This window comes from Pectinophora gossypiella, chromosome 23, assembly GCF_024362695.1.
Source record: "Pectinophora gossypiella chromosome 23, ilPecGoss1.1, whole genome shotgun sequence".
Lineage (NCBI taxonomy): Eukaryota > Metazoa > Arthropoda > Insecta > Lepidoptera > Gelechiidae > Pectinophora > Pectinophora gossypiella.
In genome coordinates, this window is record NC_065426.1 from 10,950,802 (window position 1) to 10,968,017 (window position 17,216).

The 17,216-nt window shown below is 41.1% G+C and overlaps 2 protein-coding genes across 3 annotated transcripts; both read left to right on the top strand.

Moving 5' to 3' along the window:
* Positions 1-557: 557 nt before the first annotated feature.
* On the top strand, positions 558-3,450 carry LOC126377620 (uncharacterized). Its single transcript, XM_050025464.1, has 4 exons — positions 558-651; positions 1,112-1,209; positions 1,873-1,982; positions 3,322-3,450. Exons 1-4 carry the CDS (start codon positions 585-587, stop codon positions 3,401-3,403), a joined length of 357 nt encoding a protein of 118 aa, XP_049881421.1. The 5' UTR covers positions 558-584; the 3' UTR covers positions 3,404-3,450.
* A 2,633-nt stretch (positions 3,451-6,083) lies between these two features.
* Positions 6,084-15,360, top strand: LOC126377546 (kynurenine/alpha-aminoadipate aminotransferase, mitochondrial). 2 transcript variants are annotated; one of them, XM_050025341.1, is made up of 7 exons: positions 6,084-6,530; positions 8,551-8,719; positions 10,087-10,273; positions 11,091-11,351; positions 11,769-11,948; positions 12,127-12,330; positions 14,721-15,360. In XM_050025341.1, the coding sequence occupies exons 1-7, from the start codon at positions 6,275-6,277 to the stop codon at positions 14,931-14,933; spliced, it is 1,470 nt and encodes a 489-aa protein (XP_049881298.1). In that variant the 5' UTR covers positions 6,084-6,274; the 3' UTR covers positions 14,934-15,360. The 2 variants fall into 2 exon arrangements, with proteins under 2 accessions (XP_049881298.1, XP_049881299.1); XM_050025342.1 differs by lacking the exon at positions 11,769-11,948.
* Positions 15,361-17,216: the final 1,856 nt, after the last annotated feature.

Genomic DNA, 17,216 nt, shown 5'->3' on the forward strand with positions numbered 1-17,216 from the left:
AGGTATAGGAGTTATCTGTAGAAGTTGCAGGAGAAGTAGTAAAAGAGAGTGGGGTTGAACAGGCGACAGCAGCAAATGCACGTTAATGTGATCAAAACTCATAAAGTAGAATTCAGTGGAGTAGAGCCTATGTGCCTTTGGCTTAACATGTCTTCCGAAGCACGGATTATTGTACAAAGTAATTTTTTGGTATGTCCCCACCGGAATTCGAACCCGGGACCTCCGGATTATAAGCTCAACGCTCAACCACTGAACCACGGAGGTCATTGGGCACTTGGAATTGGGACGTTGCCTGTGAAAGGATAGATTCTTAAAATGATAAACAGAATAGAACGAATTTTTTCTACAACGAGAACAGTTGCAAATGTGTCGACAAAGGAGTTCCTTTGAGCAGTATAACTACATAATATATACTGCTCAAAGGAACTCACAAGAATCAAATACCTCATCCCACAGCGCCAGCAGACTCTCCCCCGCCGGCCCTCTCCCCGCGCCCCCGCGCCTCCCTCCCCGCGCTTCTCACCACTCCTTCTTCCCTCCCCGTCCCTCCCCCCACAGCTCACAGAAGCAGCATCCCTTCTTCAATGCTGCTGTCTCCCGCCGCCGCTGAGCAGCCGCTGCATGATTTGGATACTCTTTTGGAGAATGCTGGTGAGTGAGATATATTTTCATTTGACTCATACTTACTATCTAATCTAATCTAACCTACATGATCTCACTGCTGAGCAAAGGCTTCCCCTTCCTCTTTCTATTTTTCGCGATCCTGTGTGTCCGGAGTACCAGTCCCTCCGGCAAGTGTCCAAGTCGTCACGCCAAACTACAAAAAACCAAACCAAAGATCAACCAGATTCACCAGACCAAAGATAAAACAAAGACCATAAGTTATAAAGATTCACAGAAGTTTATTACCATCTCAAATGATACGGCAGTTCGCGCCCAACTGAGCACCTTCAGGCCTGTTGTCTTACATTTTCTACCAGGCGAGAGCCTTCAGCGCTCCCCATTTTTCTGGCCCAGAAATTAATGCAAACCTACAAAAATGTCATGTCAAAAGAAAGCAAAAGTAAATTACTCTGATCCAGATTAATTGTTTTATCTGTATGTTTGTCAGGTCTACAAGGTCTCCTGGAGAAAGATTTCGTGTTGATGCAGGGACTGAAGCATGACCTCAACAAGAAACTGGCTGACATGAGGGATAATATGGATTCTGTGAGTCAACTCTTTCTTGTATCCTAATTTGAAAATGCACATTTCCGAAATGGACCCAACTGAGAAACGAACCCGACCCTTCTGCGTCTGGTCTAAGCGTCTGTTGTGTAAAGAGATATATAGCTTAAGTAATTGCTAAATCGAAATATTGGATTATCTTCGAGGATATTCTTGTAGCTTATGCGTCGTTGACAAGACTATCGTTTCCGGTCCACTAGTGTCGATTCATCATCTCCCTAGCATTATCTCGTTTTTCACAGGGTCTGCTTACCTAATCTGATAATTTGACAGGTCCGGTTTTTTACAGAAGCGACTGCCTGTATGACCTACCAACTCGCGAAATACAGGTTAGGTCACATACCTCCGAAAATGCAGTTATCGCGTCTTACTATGTCATTATGTTAACCTAGTTGTCTTCCCGGGCATGTCGTAAAATCCGACAGAGAGATTGTGTCCTTCTAACATGATGGACAATTGTTCTGGGCAATAGCCGCGATGGGTTGATTCCTTGTTACCATAAAGTTCATTATATCCATTTTAGGAGATAGTATCAACAGTGAGTTGCAAGTTGCCTTTGATCACCTGTGCCTCCACCCATCCCACTTGGGATATGTTTGTATGAACTGACAGGTTGTCATACTCCCCTGTTAATTTGGTTACCAGATGTCAGCAGCAGTGAGCGCGGGCGCGCCTCACTTGGCCCTGCAGTGCGGCACGGCAGGCGTGGCCGCGCCCGCTGACCTTATGGTGAACAGGTACCGACAGGTCATGAGGTGAGCCATTCATCTTACTTACAGAAGCGACCGCCTGACCTTACAATCCATGAAGGGAAAACCAGTCGCAGCAGAAGAATGTAGATTTCCTCAAGATGTTTTCCTTCATCGCTGACTACGTGATTCTGATTTACGATGAAACAAATCCGAAAATCATTGGTTGATTTGAACCTGCAACCTCACAAGAGTCGAACGTTCTTCCAACTGTGCTATCACGGCTCGTACGAATAATGAGGTAATATAATAATAATAACCGCGTTAACTTAAAACAATGTATAACGCCATGGCTACTCCCCTCCGGTCCGCGGAGGTCCCTGTTGCTCTATGTGCTAATATTACAAATGCGACGGTGACTATGTCTGTCTATTACCTTTTCCTGGTTCAACCACTGAACTGATTTGATTTAAATTTGGTATGGAGATAGTTTGAGACTTAGGGAAGGACAATAGGTAGTTTTTATCCCGGATATCACCAGATAAAGGGATGAAAAGGGGATGGAAAGTGCCGAGCGCGATAACCGAAGTCCACGCGAGAATGTTGTGGGTGGTAGGCTACTTTCCATAAAACTGGTTTTTACATGTATTATATGATGCTAACACTTTTTTTCTAAAAGAACATGTAGGGCCCTTTGCCGAAGATTTTCTTGCAGCTTCTTTTCCTCAGCTACACAGGTCATGAGAAGCTGCAGTAGTTTTAAGCGAATGAGACGTTCGTTATGTAAAAAATCACGATTCAAAGTGTAACTTCAAAATGTTACTTACTGAACAAAGATCAATTTTTAATTTTCTTTAAATCTAAGTTTATTTTCAAGTTATACCTTTCATTTTCTTGACAGAAAGAAAAGGGACGGATAATTAATTAAAAACAAGACAAATAAATTAAATGTAAAACCATTGAAGGCTAGCGGAGTTGTATTTACTTGAAATGCGACCTTTATATTATCGAAACCTTATCAAAACGTCCCATTAATTATTTTTTTTAACTTTCCGAGGTACTTCCTATACACATTCGTCAAGAAATTTGTATAAATAGGTATTATAAATAGGTAACGTTACAAAAAAAAAATCAGTACAACGTTCTCAGTGGTGAAAGAAAATATCGTGAGGAAACCCACATTCCCGAGAAATGTGTTTCATAGGTATGTGACCTAACCTGTGTTTGGCTGGGTTTTTCTTAAGGTTGGAAGGTCAGACAGGCAGTCGCTTCTGTAAAAAAGCGGACCTGCCGGATCTTCAGGTTAGATAACGCTAAAGAGATAAGTAGTTACTAAGTAGGTATGTAGGTACATCATAGTTGATAGAAGGCGAAATATAAAGATAAATCTTTTCTATTTCTTCAGGTTATTTCCAGAATCAAGTTTGACAGGAACTCCTACGGTCAGCAACACATCCACACCGCGGAAACGGACTTCCACTCAATAGTATATTGTATTACATAATCAACAAATAATAATTTCCCTTAAAATGTAAAGAAAAAAGCCTCGTTGAAATCAAAATGACAGTAGACAATAAAAGTAGTACGTAAGATGCAAAATGACTCTCAAAACCGTGTTTTGAGAATTCATTTTACTACAAGTCTATAACGTTTATAGACAGCTTTTGGGAAATATAAACCAGTAAGTAACTATACATAACATAACAACATAAACAGCCTATATACGTCCCACTGCTGGGCACAGGCCTTCCCTCAATCAATCGGAGGGGGTATGGAGCATACTCCACCACGCTGCTCCAATGCGGGTTGGTGGAGGTGTTTTTACGGCTAATAGCCGGGACCAACGGCTTAACGTGCCCTCCGAAGCACGGAATCATCTTACTTTTTCGGACAATCAGGTGATTCAAGCCTGAAAAGTCCTTACCAAACAAAGGACAGTCTCACAAAGTGATTTCGACAATGTCCCCATCGGGAATCGAACCCGGACCTCCAGATCGTGAGCCTAACGCTCTAACCACTAGACCACGGAGGCTGTGAGGAGGAGGGTGTGTAAGTAACTATATAAATAATAAAGGTTTTTATACTTTCAAATCACTACATATATAACACAAAAATCACTTTAACGACCTCCGTGGTCCAGTGGTTGAGCGTTAGGCTCACGATCCGGAGGTCCCGGGCTCGAATCCCAGTGGAGAAATATCAGAAAAAATACTTTGTGATCCCTAGTTTGGTTAGGACATTACAGGCTGATCACGTGATTGTCCGAAAGTAAGATGATCCGTGTTTCGGAAGGCACGTTAAGCCGTTGGTCCCGGTTACTACTTACCGGTGTAAGTAAGTAGTCGTTACATGAGTCATATCAAGGGCCATTGGCGGCTCAATAGTAACTCTGACACCAGGATTGATTACTTTGACAAGAAGACAAAAATCACTTTGTAACCATATCACTTTGATCCGTTCTGCGGTGTTCAACAGGTGGTCCCGGCTACTATATACTGAAGTATGTAGTTGTTACATAGCTCACTATGTCAGGGGCCTTTGGCGGCTCATTAGTAACCCTGATCAACCCACACGAGAGAAGAAGCAAATTGACTATTTTAACATTAGCCATTATAACATTTATATATATTTTTTTTGTTAGGCTAAGAATACAAATATTTGTAGACCTTTTATATAATTTATATTATTATTGTTGAGAATACGATATATGACCATTTTATAAATGTTTTATAATAAATGTTTCCCACGGTTTTGTTTTATGAGTTCGACTGTACTTCAACATAACCGCGTTGTTTTTATTGATGTCTCTTTGAACGCGCTGCATTTAAACGGTTATTTAATTAGCTTTCGACTAGTTTACAATTCATTACAATGCTAGACACATATTTTTGAAAAAAAAAAGAAATTCTAAAAATGAATTTAAAATTTGAATTATCTTTTATTTTGAAATATCTTTTTGTTTTTTATGAATATATGGTGACACGTTTACGGCCAGTTAGTGCTAAAAATAAAGATGATTTTGAAATTTTTAAGGCTTATAATGAAAATAGTAATTTTAGTGTAAAGTATGAACCTTTAAAGGAAAAGGATTATGAGAGGTTTATGAGTAAACGAGCTCTATCGAGGAGACCGGCTGCCACAAGATTATATAGTAAGTAATTAATATCTTATTGATTTATTGTTGGGGAAACGGCTGTTGCTATGCTGGACTGGGATCCAATAAAAACATGCTTAGGATAAACGCGTCACGTAACGGCCTTCGTGGTCCAGTGGTTTGAACGTTCGGCTCACGATCCGGAAGTCCCGGGTTAAAATCATAATACTCCACCACGCTGCTACAGTGCAGGTTGGTTTTGACGTGCTCATCTTCTTCTTATATCGTGTGGGTTGTGAGGTGGATTACCAATCCCATCAATCCTGGTGTCAGGGTTACTATTGAGCCGCCAAAGGCCCCTGACATGGCTCATATGTAACAACTACTCACTTACATCAGTAAGTAGTAACCGGGACCAATTGCTTAACGTGCATTCCAAAGCAAGGATCATCTTACTTTCGGACAATCAGGTGATCAGCCTGTAATGTCCTAACCAAACTAGAGATCACAAAGTGATTTTTGTTATATGTCCCCACCGGGATTTGAACCCGGGACCTCCGGATCGTGAGCACAACGCTCAACCACTGGACCACGGAGGCCATTACGGAGTATATATTGATTCAAAATGGTTGGTGCTTTAGTGATTATTGCTTGATTGATGGATTGGAAGTGATAAAAAACATAGAACGCGTTCGGCTGCTTGGGTGTGTCGTAAAAACCGACAGAGGGATTGTGACGGTTTAGTATGGTGGATGATTCGGTTGAGGGCCTGACCACCTCTTACCATTATGTATGGCTCAATATTTTCATTCTAGAACTTCGTACCAGAAGTGGCTACTGATTACGTATAGCTCTGCCCACCTCGTTAGGGATTAACAGCGCGAGTGTATGTATGACTTATAATGAGCAGACATTATTTAAAAAATTACAGTGATAAAAAGCGCAAATTAATGAAGTATTTATAAACAAACCACTTATCATATCGCCCATTATTTACATTACATGACGTAAAGAACTGTATCGTTGCAAAAAAGTGCTTTTAAAATATTAGTTGAATCTGTAGTTTTATTAAGAGCAGGCAGGGGGAAACAAAATACCCAATAAAGACAAGATATATTACCAACTAAAAATTAATATTTATAATAGATATTCCAATTCCAAAAGAATAGAAAACGTACTAATTAGCTACAAAATATACCTCACGTGTTAAAACGATTTATAAAAGAATTTGGAACATTAAAATAAAATAAATTAATAAATAAAAATGCTCGTGAAATTTGCCTTGAGGAACGCCAATACAAAACTAATCAAACGCTTCTTAGAAATCCGTCCCGTATTCGTTATTTCCAAAAAGTATCTGTCTCAAAACCAGTACAACGATTGCGAAGGCCTATTCAAGTGCTACAGTGACGATGGGGGTAATTTCGGTGATAAATATAAACCTTTGAGTGGTGATGACTATGACAGATTCATCAGTGACAGAGCTAAGAAGAGAGAACCAGCTTTGACGAGGCTTGTTAGTAAGTATCGTGAGATAGACAAAAATAATTATAAGGAAATTGAGAAAGGTACCCGAAGGTAGTTCGGACATGTACAGAGAATGAATGAAAGAAGATTAACTAAACAGATTAATGAAGTGGGAGTAAGTGGGAGAATCGGAAGAGAAAGGCTTACTGCGATCAAATTCATGGTTTTTGAAGAAAGGTCAGTTGAAGAAACGAAAGTGCTGGTATGTTGGGATCGTTGTGGAATTATGTGCGTCTTCACCTCGGTTTGCTTACCCCATCGGGAAATCTTTGTAGGTACCTAACTACATTTTGTTCATTGGTTTTTGAAAATCGACTGTAAGATTTACCTTTCTGTGGTACTAAGAACAAATAAAAATTCTTCTTTGTTTTTGACGTGACTTATTGTGGGTTTGCCGCAAATGGCGTTAAGCGCTAAAGGTTCTTACCCGTATATAAAACGCCGGCGGGGTCGGTATCGAGGTTCTGAAGTGTTTCTTTTCAGGAGCTGGTTGGCCGCCGCTATGGCTAGAGTAATCGAATCGTCAGGATCGTATATTGCGTCCTTCGAAGGCCGATACTTTTCAGTATCGTCCCCGAAATGTATTGAGAAGCCGTAACTACTAGAGAATTTGGGTGGTGCGGAGCAGAATATAATTTCTTCTCCTGCATGATGAATCTTAGGTTTGGTAACCTGGCCTCATTTGTGTATAGTGTCTATATGTCCAGCGTAGTACTTCAGTATTTACCAAGTGTTCAATACATTGACAAAACATAATCTAAAATGCTGCATTGTAGTATAAAGCGAAAGTTGATGGTAGGGCTTACATTTACCAAATTGGAGATGTCCTTAGAAAAGGTTTAATACAATCTACTCTGAACCGGCGTGCGTGTATGAAGCGATTGATGAATGTGGAGGAAGCAAGACAAGTGTGTCGGGATCGATGCAAATGGAATTATACAGTCTCTGCTGACCCCGGTGGGAAAAGGCGTGAGTTTATGTATGTATGTATGCATTGTTGTTGTCTCCAACTATGACGTTGACATTATTTTCTATTATTTTACACAAGTCAATATTTACAGATACTGTTATCTGTCGTCTGCGTGTCTGTTTATGTAGGGGTTCATTGAATTTTAATAGGTACCTACATATATCTGTTCATTTTGACAAGGTGAAGGTTAAGTGATGAAACAGACAATGAATTGAGGTAAGTAATTACTTATTTAAGTTACCACGTGATAAAGAAAGACAAGCTCGCGCGCGACGATATCAAAACCAAATTTTACTTGTGTTATAGACAATGTTATAGACGGTAGGTACTATTGTACCTTTAAATATTTGTGATTTGTATTATACAATTATATTTATAATAATAATTATTGTTAACTTTGTAATCATTGGGTTTTTACCTTTAATAAAAACATTTTATTTTTATTTTTTTATTTTATTTATTATCAGCAAATAAATAATTTTGAATTTCGAAATTCGAAATTGCTTTTTGTATTATTTTTATTATTTTATGTAAGTTTGTATCTTTTGTTTTTGTGCAATGATATACAACAGAGTTATTATTAGTTAGTTTGAATTCATTTTTGGGTCATAGATTAGATATCACGTGGTTTTCAGGATTTGCGCCCGGTTAATGGCGACAGGCTCGCTCCTTACATGTTGAGGAGTGGGTGTTTATGTTTAATATACACCTACCAATGCCTACCCTTTCGGGGATACAGGCGTGATGGTATGATATTAGCTTTGTTATTTTCTCTCTCTTTATTTAAGAGCTGCGCTCTTGTCGGTGGAGTAATCGCCACTCCTCTCTTCTTCCCACCAAATCCTTCACCTCCTGATACGACACGACCTGCACCTTCTCTTTTATTTGTTTCATAAATGTTATCCTAGGTCTACGCCTTCCTCTCTTCCCTTCAATATTTCCTTCTATGATGTTTGTCATAAATGAATCGTGTCATATCAGGTGGCCAATCATAGTAGCTTTGTTATTAGTATTTCATAAAGTATGCCTATCGTTCTTCGCAGCACAATTAGCGTACGAAGCGGGTGGCAAGATGGTGTCTCTAGCTGAGGGTATGCCCAACGAGGAAATGTTTCCGTTCAGCAGAATGCAGCTGCAGCTGAAGGACGGACGAGCGATGGACGTGGAGGGCTCCGAGCTGGCGGCTGCGCTGCAGTACGTGCCTTCACAGGGGTACGTGCTATCACCCACTTTCGTGAAGACTGTCCAAAGATGACCTGGGGTCGTATTTTTAAATCGTTCGTCCCCAACTCACTACACCAGTGTCATCTTGCTAATGACAATTTCTGGGGGTTTTAAATGGCCACATCGAAGCAATTCATCTAAGAAAGCAATGTTGCAATTTGACGTTTGCGCATGTAAAATAAGTGCGCAATGTAAACAAACGTCAAATAGCAATATTGCTTTCTTTGATTAATTGCTTCGATGTGGCTATTTTAACCCTCCTGATGTGCTACGTGAAATGTATACAGGGTGTTAGTGACATCGTAACGAATACTAAGGGGGATGATTCCGACCATGATTCTGAGTTAATATCCAGTAGTGTTTCCGTCGCAAAAGTCTAGAATTGAAAATAATTTAAAAAAACTAAAACAAAATCATGAAATTTTCGACGGAAAATTCCACTTGATATCAACTCAGAATCATGGGCTGACTCATCCCCTCAGTATTCGTTACGGTGTCTCTAACACCCATATATACTTGTATGGCTACTTGAATGCACGGCACGATAATATCCACGGGTTTTGTCCAATAGATGAATTGAATGCTGACTGCGAAGATTACGTCGTATGTCTGTTAGTCGGTTCGCGGTATTAGTCGCGCTGCCCGCGATGGCGCAATCATGCAGATGCCGCTATAACTCTTATTGACTCTTGTAAACCGTGTTCTTCTTCTGTCGTGTGGGTTGTGAGGTGATTACCAACCCCATCAACCCTGGTGTCAGGGTTATTATTGAGCCGCCATAGGCCCTAGACTACGTACTTACATCACCAGGAACCAATGGCTTAACGTGCCTTCCGAAGCACGGATCATCTTACTTTTGTGCAGCCTGTAATGTTTTAACCAAACTAGGGATCACAAAGAGATTTTTGTGATTTGTCCCCACCGGGAATCGAACCCGGGACCTCCGGATCGTGAGTACATCGCTCAACCACTGGACCACAGAGGCCGTCAACCGTGATTCTTCACATTTGGCTGCACCGCTTACTATTGCAATGGCATAGAATAATAAGCAATATTACAATACAATACAAATACACTTTATTGCACCAAAATAAAAAGAAATAATTACAAAAAGTCTCTTAACTAAGTACATGGCAAATGGCGGCCTTGTCGCTTAAAGCGATTTCTTCCAGACAACCATAAGGTGAGGAAAAATGTAAAAAAAAAATTGAAAGATTGCGGGTACAAACTATACGTACAACTTACCAATAAATACATACTACTTATAATTCGTAATAATATTACTGCGGCGTTTAATTTCCAAACTTGTATGTACCTCTTCTATTGTATTTTTCATCCAGTTTTCTCTCCCACAGTCTACCAGCTTTACTCGCCCGCCTCCAGGAGTTCCAAGAGTTGGTCCACCGCCCTCCACCAGCAGACCGCCGCATCATCGTCACTAACGGCGCGCAACAAGCCGTCTACCAGTGCTTGGATCTGTTGCTGGAGCCAGGAGACCCGGTCATCATCAGCGAGTATGCCTACACCGGGACCTGCATTGCTGTGAGTAAAGAGTAAATGATGATATTATTACGTTCCTACTAGCGGCTGCCCGCGACTTCGTCCGCGTGGATTTCGGTTTCCACGGTAAAAATTTCCGAGTTTTTAAATGATTTACTCACAAACCTTCACATTTATAATAACCAAAACGGTGTGCTCACGTGCACTCACTGTGTGTGTGTGTACCATGTTTTATGTGCAAATAAATAATTTTCTTTTTTTTTTATTTTGAATTTTGGAGTTTGGACCCGCATTGGAGCAGCGTGGTGGAGTATGCTCCATACCTCCTCCGGTTGATTGAGGAGAGGCCTGTGCCTAGCAGTGGGACGTATATAGGCTGTTTATGAATGTATGTATGAATTTTGGAGTTCACTGTAAAGATAGGCTACATAAGTCATCTTTGGGCGCATCAGGTTCGTGCCGACTAGGAGTCGAAGGGGTCGCCATGGCCGAATGGTAAGATAGAAGACTCCCGCCCCGCAACAAAACGGGCTTGATTACCTCATCCTCCCTTGGTGGTCCACTTCAGTTTATTTAAGACGAAAGGCCTACCAGTCCCCACGTACTGCCTCACTGAGTGTGTGGAGTGTACTCTGAGTCCTGTTATCTCTCATATAGCAGCATCATCGTCACCAACTGTGCAATATACCAGTGTCTGGACTTACAACAGGAATCTGGGTATCCTGCTATCATCAGCGAGTACTACACTGGGGCCTGTAATGCTGTGAGTCCTGTCATCTCCCCCAGACTCCTTCCAGAATATTTCCAAAAATGTATGTGGTTACTTCAGATTGGAATGATATTTTTTCTTTTATTTTAGATGAAACCATACAGTCCGGAGATTTTGAGCATTCCAGAGGATTCGGAAGGAATACGTCCTGAGGCTATAGAAGCAATACTACAATCGCGTTTGGCGAAGGGTCTGAAGATGCCCAGATTGTTGTATACTATCCCCACTGGGAACAATCCCACAGGGACCGTCCTCCCTGAGGACAGGCGGAGGAGGATATATGAGCTCGCTTGTGAATACGACTTCCTCATTCTTGAGGATGATCCGTATATGTTCTTGAGTTATAAAGAGGTAAGTGGTTCAAGTTCAATCGACTGAATGTTATAAATTTCTTCTAAGTAAAATTTTTACCAGCACACAGTTCATAATATCAACACGGCTTACCACCTATCACGTCGGTCTAACAGAAGGTTTGATGAGGTGTGGGTACTGAACTGAACTGAGTAGTTCATCCTGTGACGGATGTACTTCTGGCTACCCCAATTGGGATATAGTCGTGAGCGTATGTTATGTAGAAGGGTCTGTGTCGAAGTCGCGAGTATTGGAAGGTTAAAGGGGCTTCATAGCATTTTTTCTGAAAATCAACATTGGTATTTCATATTTTTTGGTCCTCGATATTACGCACTTACGTTTATATGCGCAAATGTTAATAATGCTTTTTAGATGAATTCCGTGTGGCTTATTCAAGCCGGTGTGGTGTGCCCCCAGAGGCCAGTGCCGTCGTTCCTGTCGCTGGACGTGTGCGGGCGCGTGGTGCGCGTGGACTCTCTGTCCAAGCCGGTGGCGGCCGGGCTGCGCGCGGGCTGGGCGCAGGCGCCCGCGCCGCTGGCCGCGCGCCTGCTGCTGCACGCGCAGGCGCAGACGCTGCACCCGTGCGCGCTGGCGCAGGTGTGGGCTTTGGGACTGTGGACGACTCTCATCTCGTGCCCAGGAGAGCGCGAACCCTACTAAAATTGGGGGCATGGCGATAATCAACGCTTTCTAATCCAATTCTTTGATCGTTTTTGAATCAATTCGTATATTTTTTTGTTTCTAATATAAAAACAATGTACCATTTTTTCCTCAGACGATCATCTCTCGCTTGCTCTCCGACCTGCCCTCTCTCGCGGCCCACTTCCTCTCCGCGCGCTCGTTCTACAAGAATCGCCGCGACGCGTTGCACCGCGCGCTATGTCGCGCCGACGCGACACATGTCGCGGAGTGGACGCTGCCAGACGCCGGGCTGTTTCTCTGGCTGAAGGTGCGGGAGGTGGACGATGTTTATAGTATGGTGAGTGATTCATAATAATGCTCAATTGAGCTTCATCACGGGTTCCGGTTTGTAACGTTTTTTGTGTATGAGTAAATAAAAAACAACAGTTATGTAACATAACATAAACTCACGACTATATTGGAATAGTCAAAAATACATAAATCACAAGATAAACTAAGTACCCACGCCTCAGCGAGCTTTCTGTTAGACCAACGACCAATATTTTTTTAAAAAGAACGTCTAGGGCCCTGTGCCGAGGTTTTTGTTGCAGCTTCTTTTCCCCAGCTATACAGGTTGTGAGAAGCTGCAGTAGTTTTAGGCGGATGAGACGTATGTTATGTAAAAATTGACGATTCAAAGTGTAACTACGTTACCTACTGAATAAATATATTTTTGTTTTTGAATTTGAAAGTGCTAAGTGGTCGCCATCTACATTATAATGATCGACTCAACTCTATATAAAAAGAGCGTTAATTACTTAGCCTTAAGGCAGATGAATCAGAGTACAAAGAAGAAAAAATTGAAAAAAGCAGCCAGTGTTATTACCATTAAAGAAATATTCCCGCTTTGGGAATATTCGCACAGCACATCACTGATTCCGGTGAACATTAACACGTTAACAGTCCCCATATAATTATTTAATAATAATAATAAAAAATCGGAATTAGGAGCTCGGTGGCGCAGCGGTAAACGCGCACGGTCTGCGATTGTTGAAGTTAAGCAACTTTCGCAAAGGCCGGTCATAGGATGGGTGACCACAATAAAAAAAGTTTTCATCTCGAGCACCTCCGTGCTTCGGAAGGCACGTTAAGCCGTTGGTCCCGGCTGCATTAGCAGTCGTTAATAACCACCAATCCGCACTGGGCCCGCGTGATGGTTTAAGGCCCGATCTCCCTATCCATCCATAGGGAAGGCCCGTGCCCCAGCCGTGGGGACGTTAATGGGCTGATGATGATGATGAAGATGAATAAAAAATCGTTTATTACCTCCACAACATAATAGTAATAAGTTACATTTTGACTTATTTAACATAATATGTTTGTGGAGGCTGGAGCGTAAACTAGGTTACCCTGTACTATAGGCTCCAGGCCTCCACCTCCAGAATAAATATGGATACTAGGGAGTATGTTTCTGCATACAATAATTATGTTTAGCAAACTGAGCAATAAACGCGAAAAGAAAGAAAAAAGAATATTAATAAAAAAAAAACAGTTAGAGTTTAGGTAAAATAGACTATACAGTATTTATTTTTGACATCCTTGGAAGTCCTGCATATACTTCAATTTTATATGTTATTTTAGTTTATTAAAAAAGCTTAAAGCTTAATAAACAGGTATTTTTGGTTATTTGAGTACTTTTACTAAACCTTCAGTCACTTCAGTCTTCAAACAGGTGGACAGTAGCATTCATCAGACATTTACCTGGAATCCAAGTGGGTACGCGGTCGTTTCTTAGTGACCCATGTATGGGTCACGGACGTATGGAGCTAGTCCGTCAAGGCCCGTATACGGATCACTGGACTGTCAACGTGTTAAACCAAGTCTGAAGCCTTTTGGCAGCTTGAGGATTGGTGAATAAGTTGGATTGGCTAATACCTCCGAAGGCGAAGGTTGTCTGGAACAGATCGCTCTTAGCGATAAGGCCGTCTTTGCCCACGTCAGAATAAGTTTATCCTGTAAATGTCTTGTTTTGTGTACAATAAAGTGTTTTATTATTATGTGTGTCGTTTGCAGTAGTATTAGGCGGATGAGACGTTCGTTATGTAAAAATTGACGATTCAAAGTGTAACTATGTTACCTACTGAATAAAGATATTTTTGAATTTGAATTTGAATTTGAATTCCATATCTCGGGCCTATGGAGTCCCGGACTTTTGGAAGGCGTGCGTGGGGCCGAAGCCGACATGGCCCCTTAAGACATTATTATTATTATACATTTATACCTCAACGGCCTCTGTGGTCCAGTGATTAAGCGTTGGACTCACGATCCGGAGGCCCCGGGTTCGAATCCCGGTGGGGGCATATCACAAAAATCACTTTGTGATCCCTAGTTTGGTTAGGACATTACAGGCTGATCACCTGATTGTCCGAAAGTAAGATGATCCGTGCTTCGGAAGGCACGTTAAGCCGTTGGTCCCGGTTACTATTTACTGATGTAAGTGAGTAATCGTTACGTGAGCCATGTCAGGGGCCTTTGGCGGCTCAATTATAACCCTGACACCAGGGTTGATGAGGTTGGTATTCTACCTCACAACCCACACTATAAGAAGAAGATTATTATACCTCCATCACCTCCAGTGGAGTAGTTTGGTGGATTACCTATGCTCCGTGTTCATTCCGGTTGATTGCGCCCAGCTGTGGTACGTATAAGTAGTAGATAGGTACTAACATACCTATTCTTGTCTTCCAGGTTTTCAACACCGCATTCCAACGTGGCCTCATGTTGATTCCCGGTCATGCATTTTTGTATGACAGTGGCGCCCCCTCGCAGCACATCCGCCTAACGTTCAGCAAGGTGGCCATGAAGGACATGGAGGCAGCAGCGCGCACTCTGGTGGCCGTCATACGGGATGAACAACGGAACGCGGCGAGTAAGCGGTTGCATCGTTCCGCTACTACATAATAGATGGCGCTGTACGGTAATACTTTTAAGAAGTAAGTTTAAATTGTACTTATCATATAAAAAAACATTTATATATTTTTTTGTAAAATATTAGAATTTGGTATATATGACCAGGTTTATTGCATTGGACTAGTAAAATTATAATTTTGGAACTACCATGTAGTGAGTAGTATTTCTACTCGACACTAGATGGCGCTAGTGACAATTTAAATACGCTGTTTGAATGGTACGTTTAAAAGTATATACGTCGAGATTATATTTGAAAGTTCCGAAGGTTAACATGTATTTTGTAAGTATAATATTTTAACTGAAATGTAATATTCTATTTATTTATAGTTTAATGTGAATTTTTATACACGTAGCACTATTATGTAAGTATTTTATGTTACAGTACTAAGTACCTATTTACTCTCTGTTGAATAAAAGTCAAGACTTATTTAAAATTGTTATAGGTACCTACCTATTTCAAATTCCTGAACAATACCTACCTACGTTTCATTACTAGGCTGCTATATGGACTCTCATTGCAGATTCAACTCCAGACCAGGCCTAAACCAATAATATTAGTAGCCTCTGTGATCCCACTGTTGGGCAAAGGCCTCCCCCATGTCTTTCCAAGTATCCCGGTTCTGTGTGAGCTCTATCCAGTCTAAACCAATGATTTTCAAATTTGTTTTCGAATTCATGTTTGGATGTAAGTGATCTTCATGTGATTGGCGGTGAAGGAAAACATCGTGAGGAAACCCACATATTATGCGAGAAATATGTTGTCGGCCTACCTATGTGACATAATGTAACTGAGGTGGTCTCTTCGGAAAGTCAGGCAGGCAGTTGCTAAAAAACTGAACCTGTCAAATCTTCTTAGGTAAGTTAGAAGACGCTAGGGTGAGATAGGATAAGATATTTATTGCACTCCTGATGTTATTACAGAGGTCATAAAAGTAGAGGAAAGTACAAACAGGAACCCTGTAAGGGCAACAACCTAAAATTATACACAAAAAAAAAACGAAGAATAAAAATAATAAAGCGTAAATTTACAATAATCAGTATCTCAATGATTCGTTAAAAAACTCATGCAGCGTATAGAATGCTGTATGTGTTTTAGAGGATGATGATGATGATTCATGGTGATCGTGCTCTGCTCACCCAAATAGTGTTTACAGGTGTGAAGTTTATGTCTACAATAATAAGAAATGAATTCGCAGTAATGAGTAATATCGTCGGGACTGCCCTTAAGCTCTGAGTTACCGATTGATTCCTTCGGTACAGAGTAGACTTCGTTTTTTGTGAGTGAAATGTGTTAAATAAATAAATCTATATAAGATTACCCGTCCATATACCCTCTAAGGGTAAGCAAAGCAGAGTATACAAATGTCAAAGTCAAATTTCATCATCATCAGCCCATTAACGTCCCCACTGCTGGGGCACGGGCCTTCCCTATAGGATAGGGAGATCGGGCCTTAAATCACCAAGCGGGCCCAGTGCGGATTGAGGAGCTCGAAATGAAAACTTTTTTTTGTGGTCACCCATCCTATGACCGGCCTTTGCGAAAGTTGCTTTACTTCAACAATCGCAGACCGAGCGCGTTTACCGCTGCGCCACCGAGCTCTTCTTATAACGTTTAGTAAAAAGTATCTCATTTGAGTAAATAGAAAGTATGTAATATTGAAGTTCTAACATGGATGATAATTAACTCTGTGGCGAGACTATTTACAGCCTGTATAAGTATAGTTACCTATATATTTCATTATCAGAGAATATGTACCTATATAACCTCCGCAGCCTACAGTTTTCTAACGTCTAGCCCAGAAAAAGCAATTTTCATACTAACTTCGGACATTTTTACTAACCACAAGACTACTTCGACCTTTCAAACTTCAGAGCAATAAAATTAATTCCTCAATTTATCCGACACTAATTAACAATCGCGGAGTCTCTGTCCTCTCACTACTCTATGCCTCCTTCCTCATTACGATCAAAGAGTTGTTTTATTCCACGAGTTAGCATGCTATTTCCCATCCTACCTCCCATCTACTCTTCACACTCCAATCTAAACTTTAATACCTCTTCTTAAAACCTTATTTCGCATCTTGTATTTCAAAAGCAAAACCTGGCGCGTTATCTTTGCATCAACGGTTCAAAAAGTGACTTTAAAGTGTGCTGTTAGAACTGTTTTTGGAGTGTGCTGTTGCAGCATAGAGTAATGATGGTGCTTAGTGCAGAGATTGCAAGGAATTAAGGAAATAAGCGTTGTAATTGGCTGCCGAGTTGATATTGGTTGTC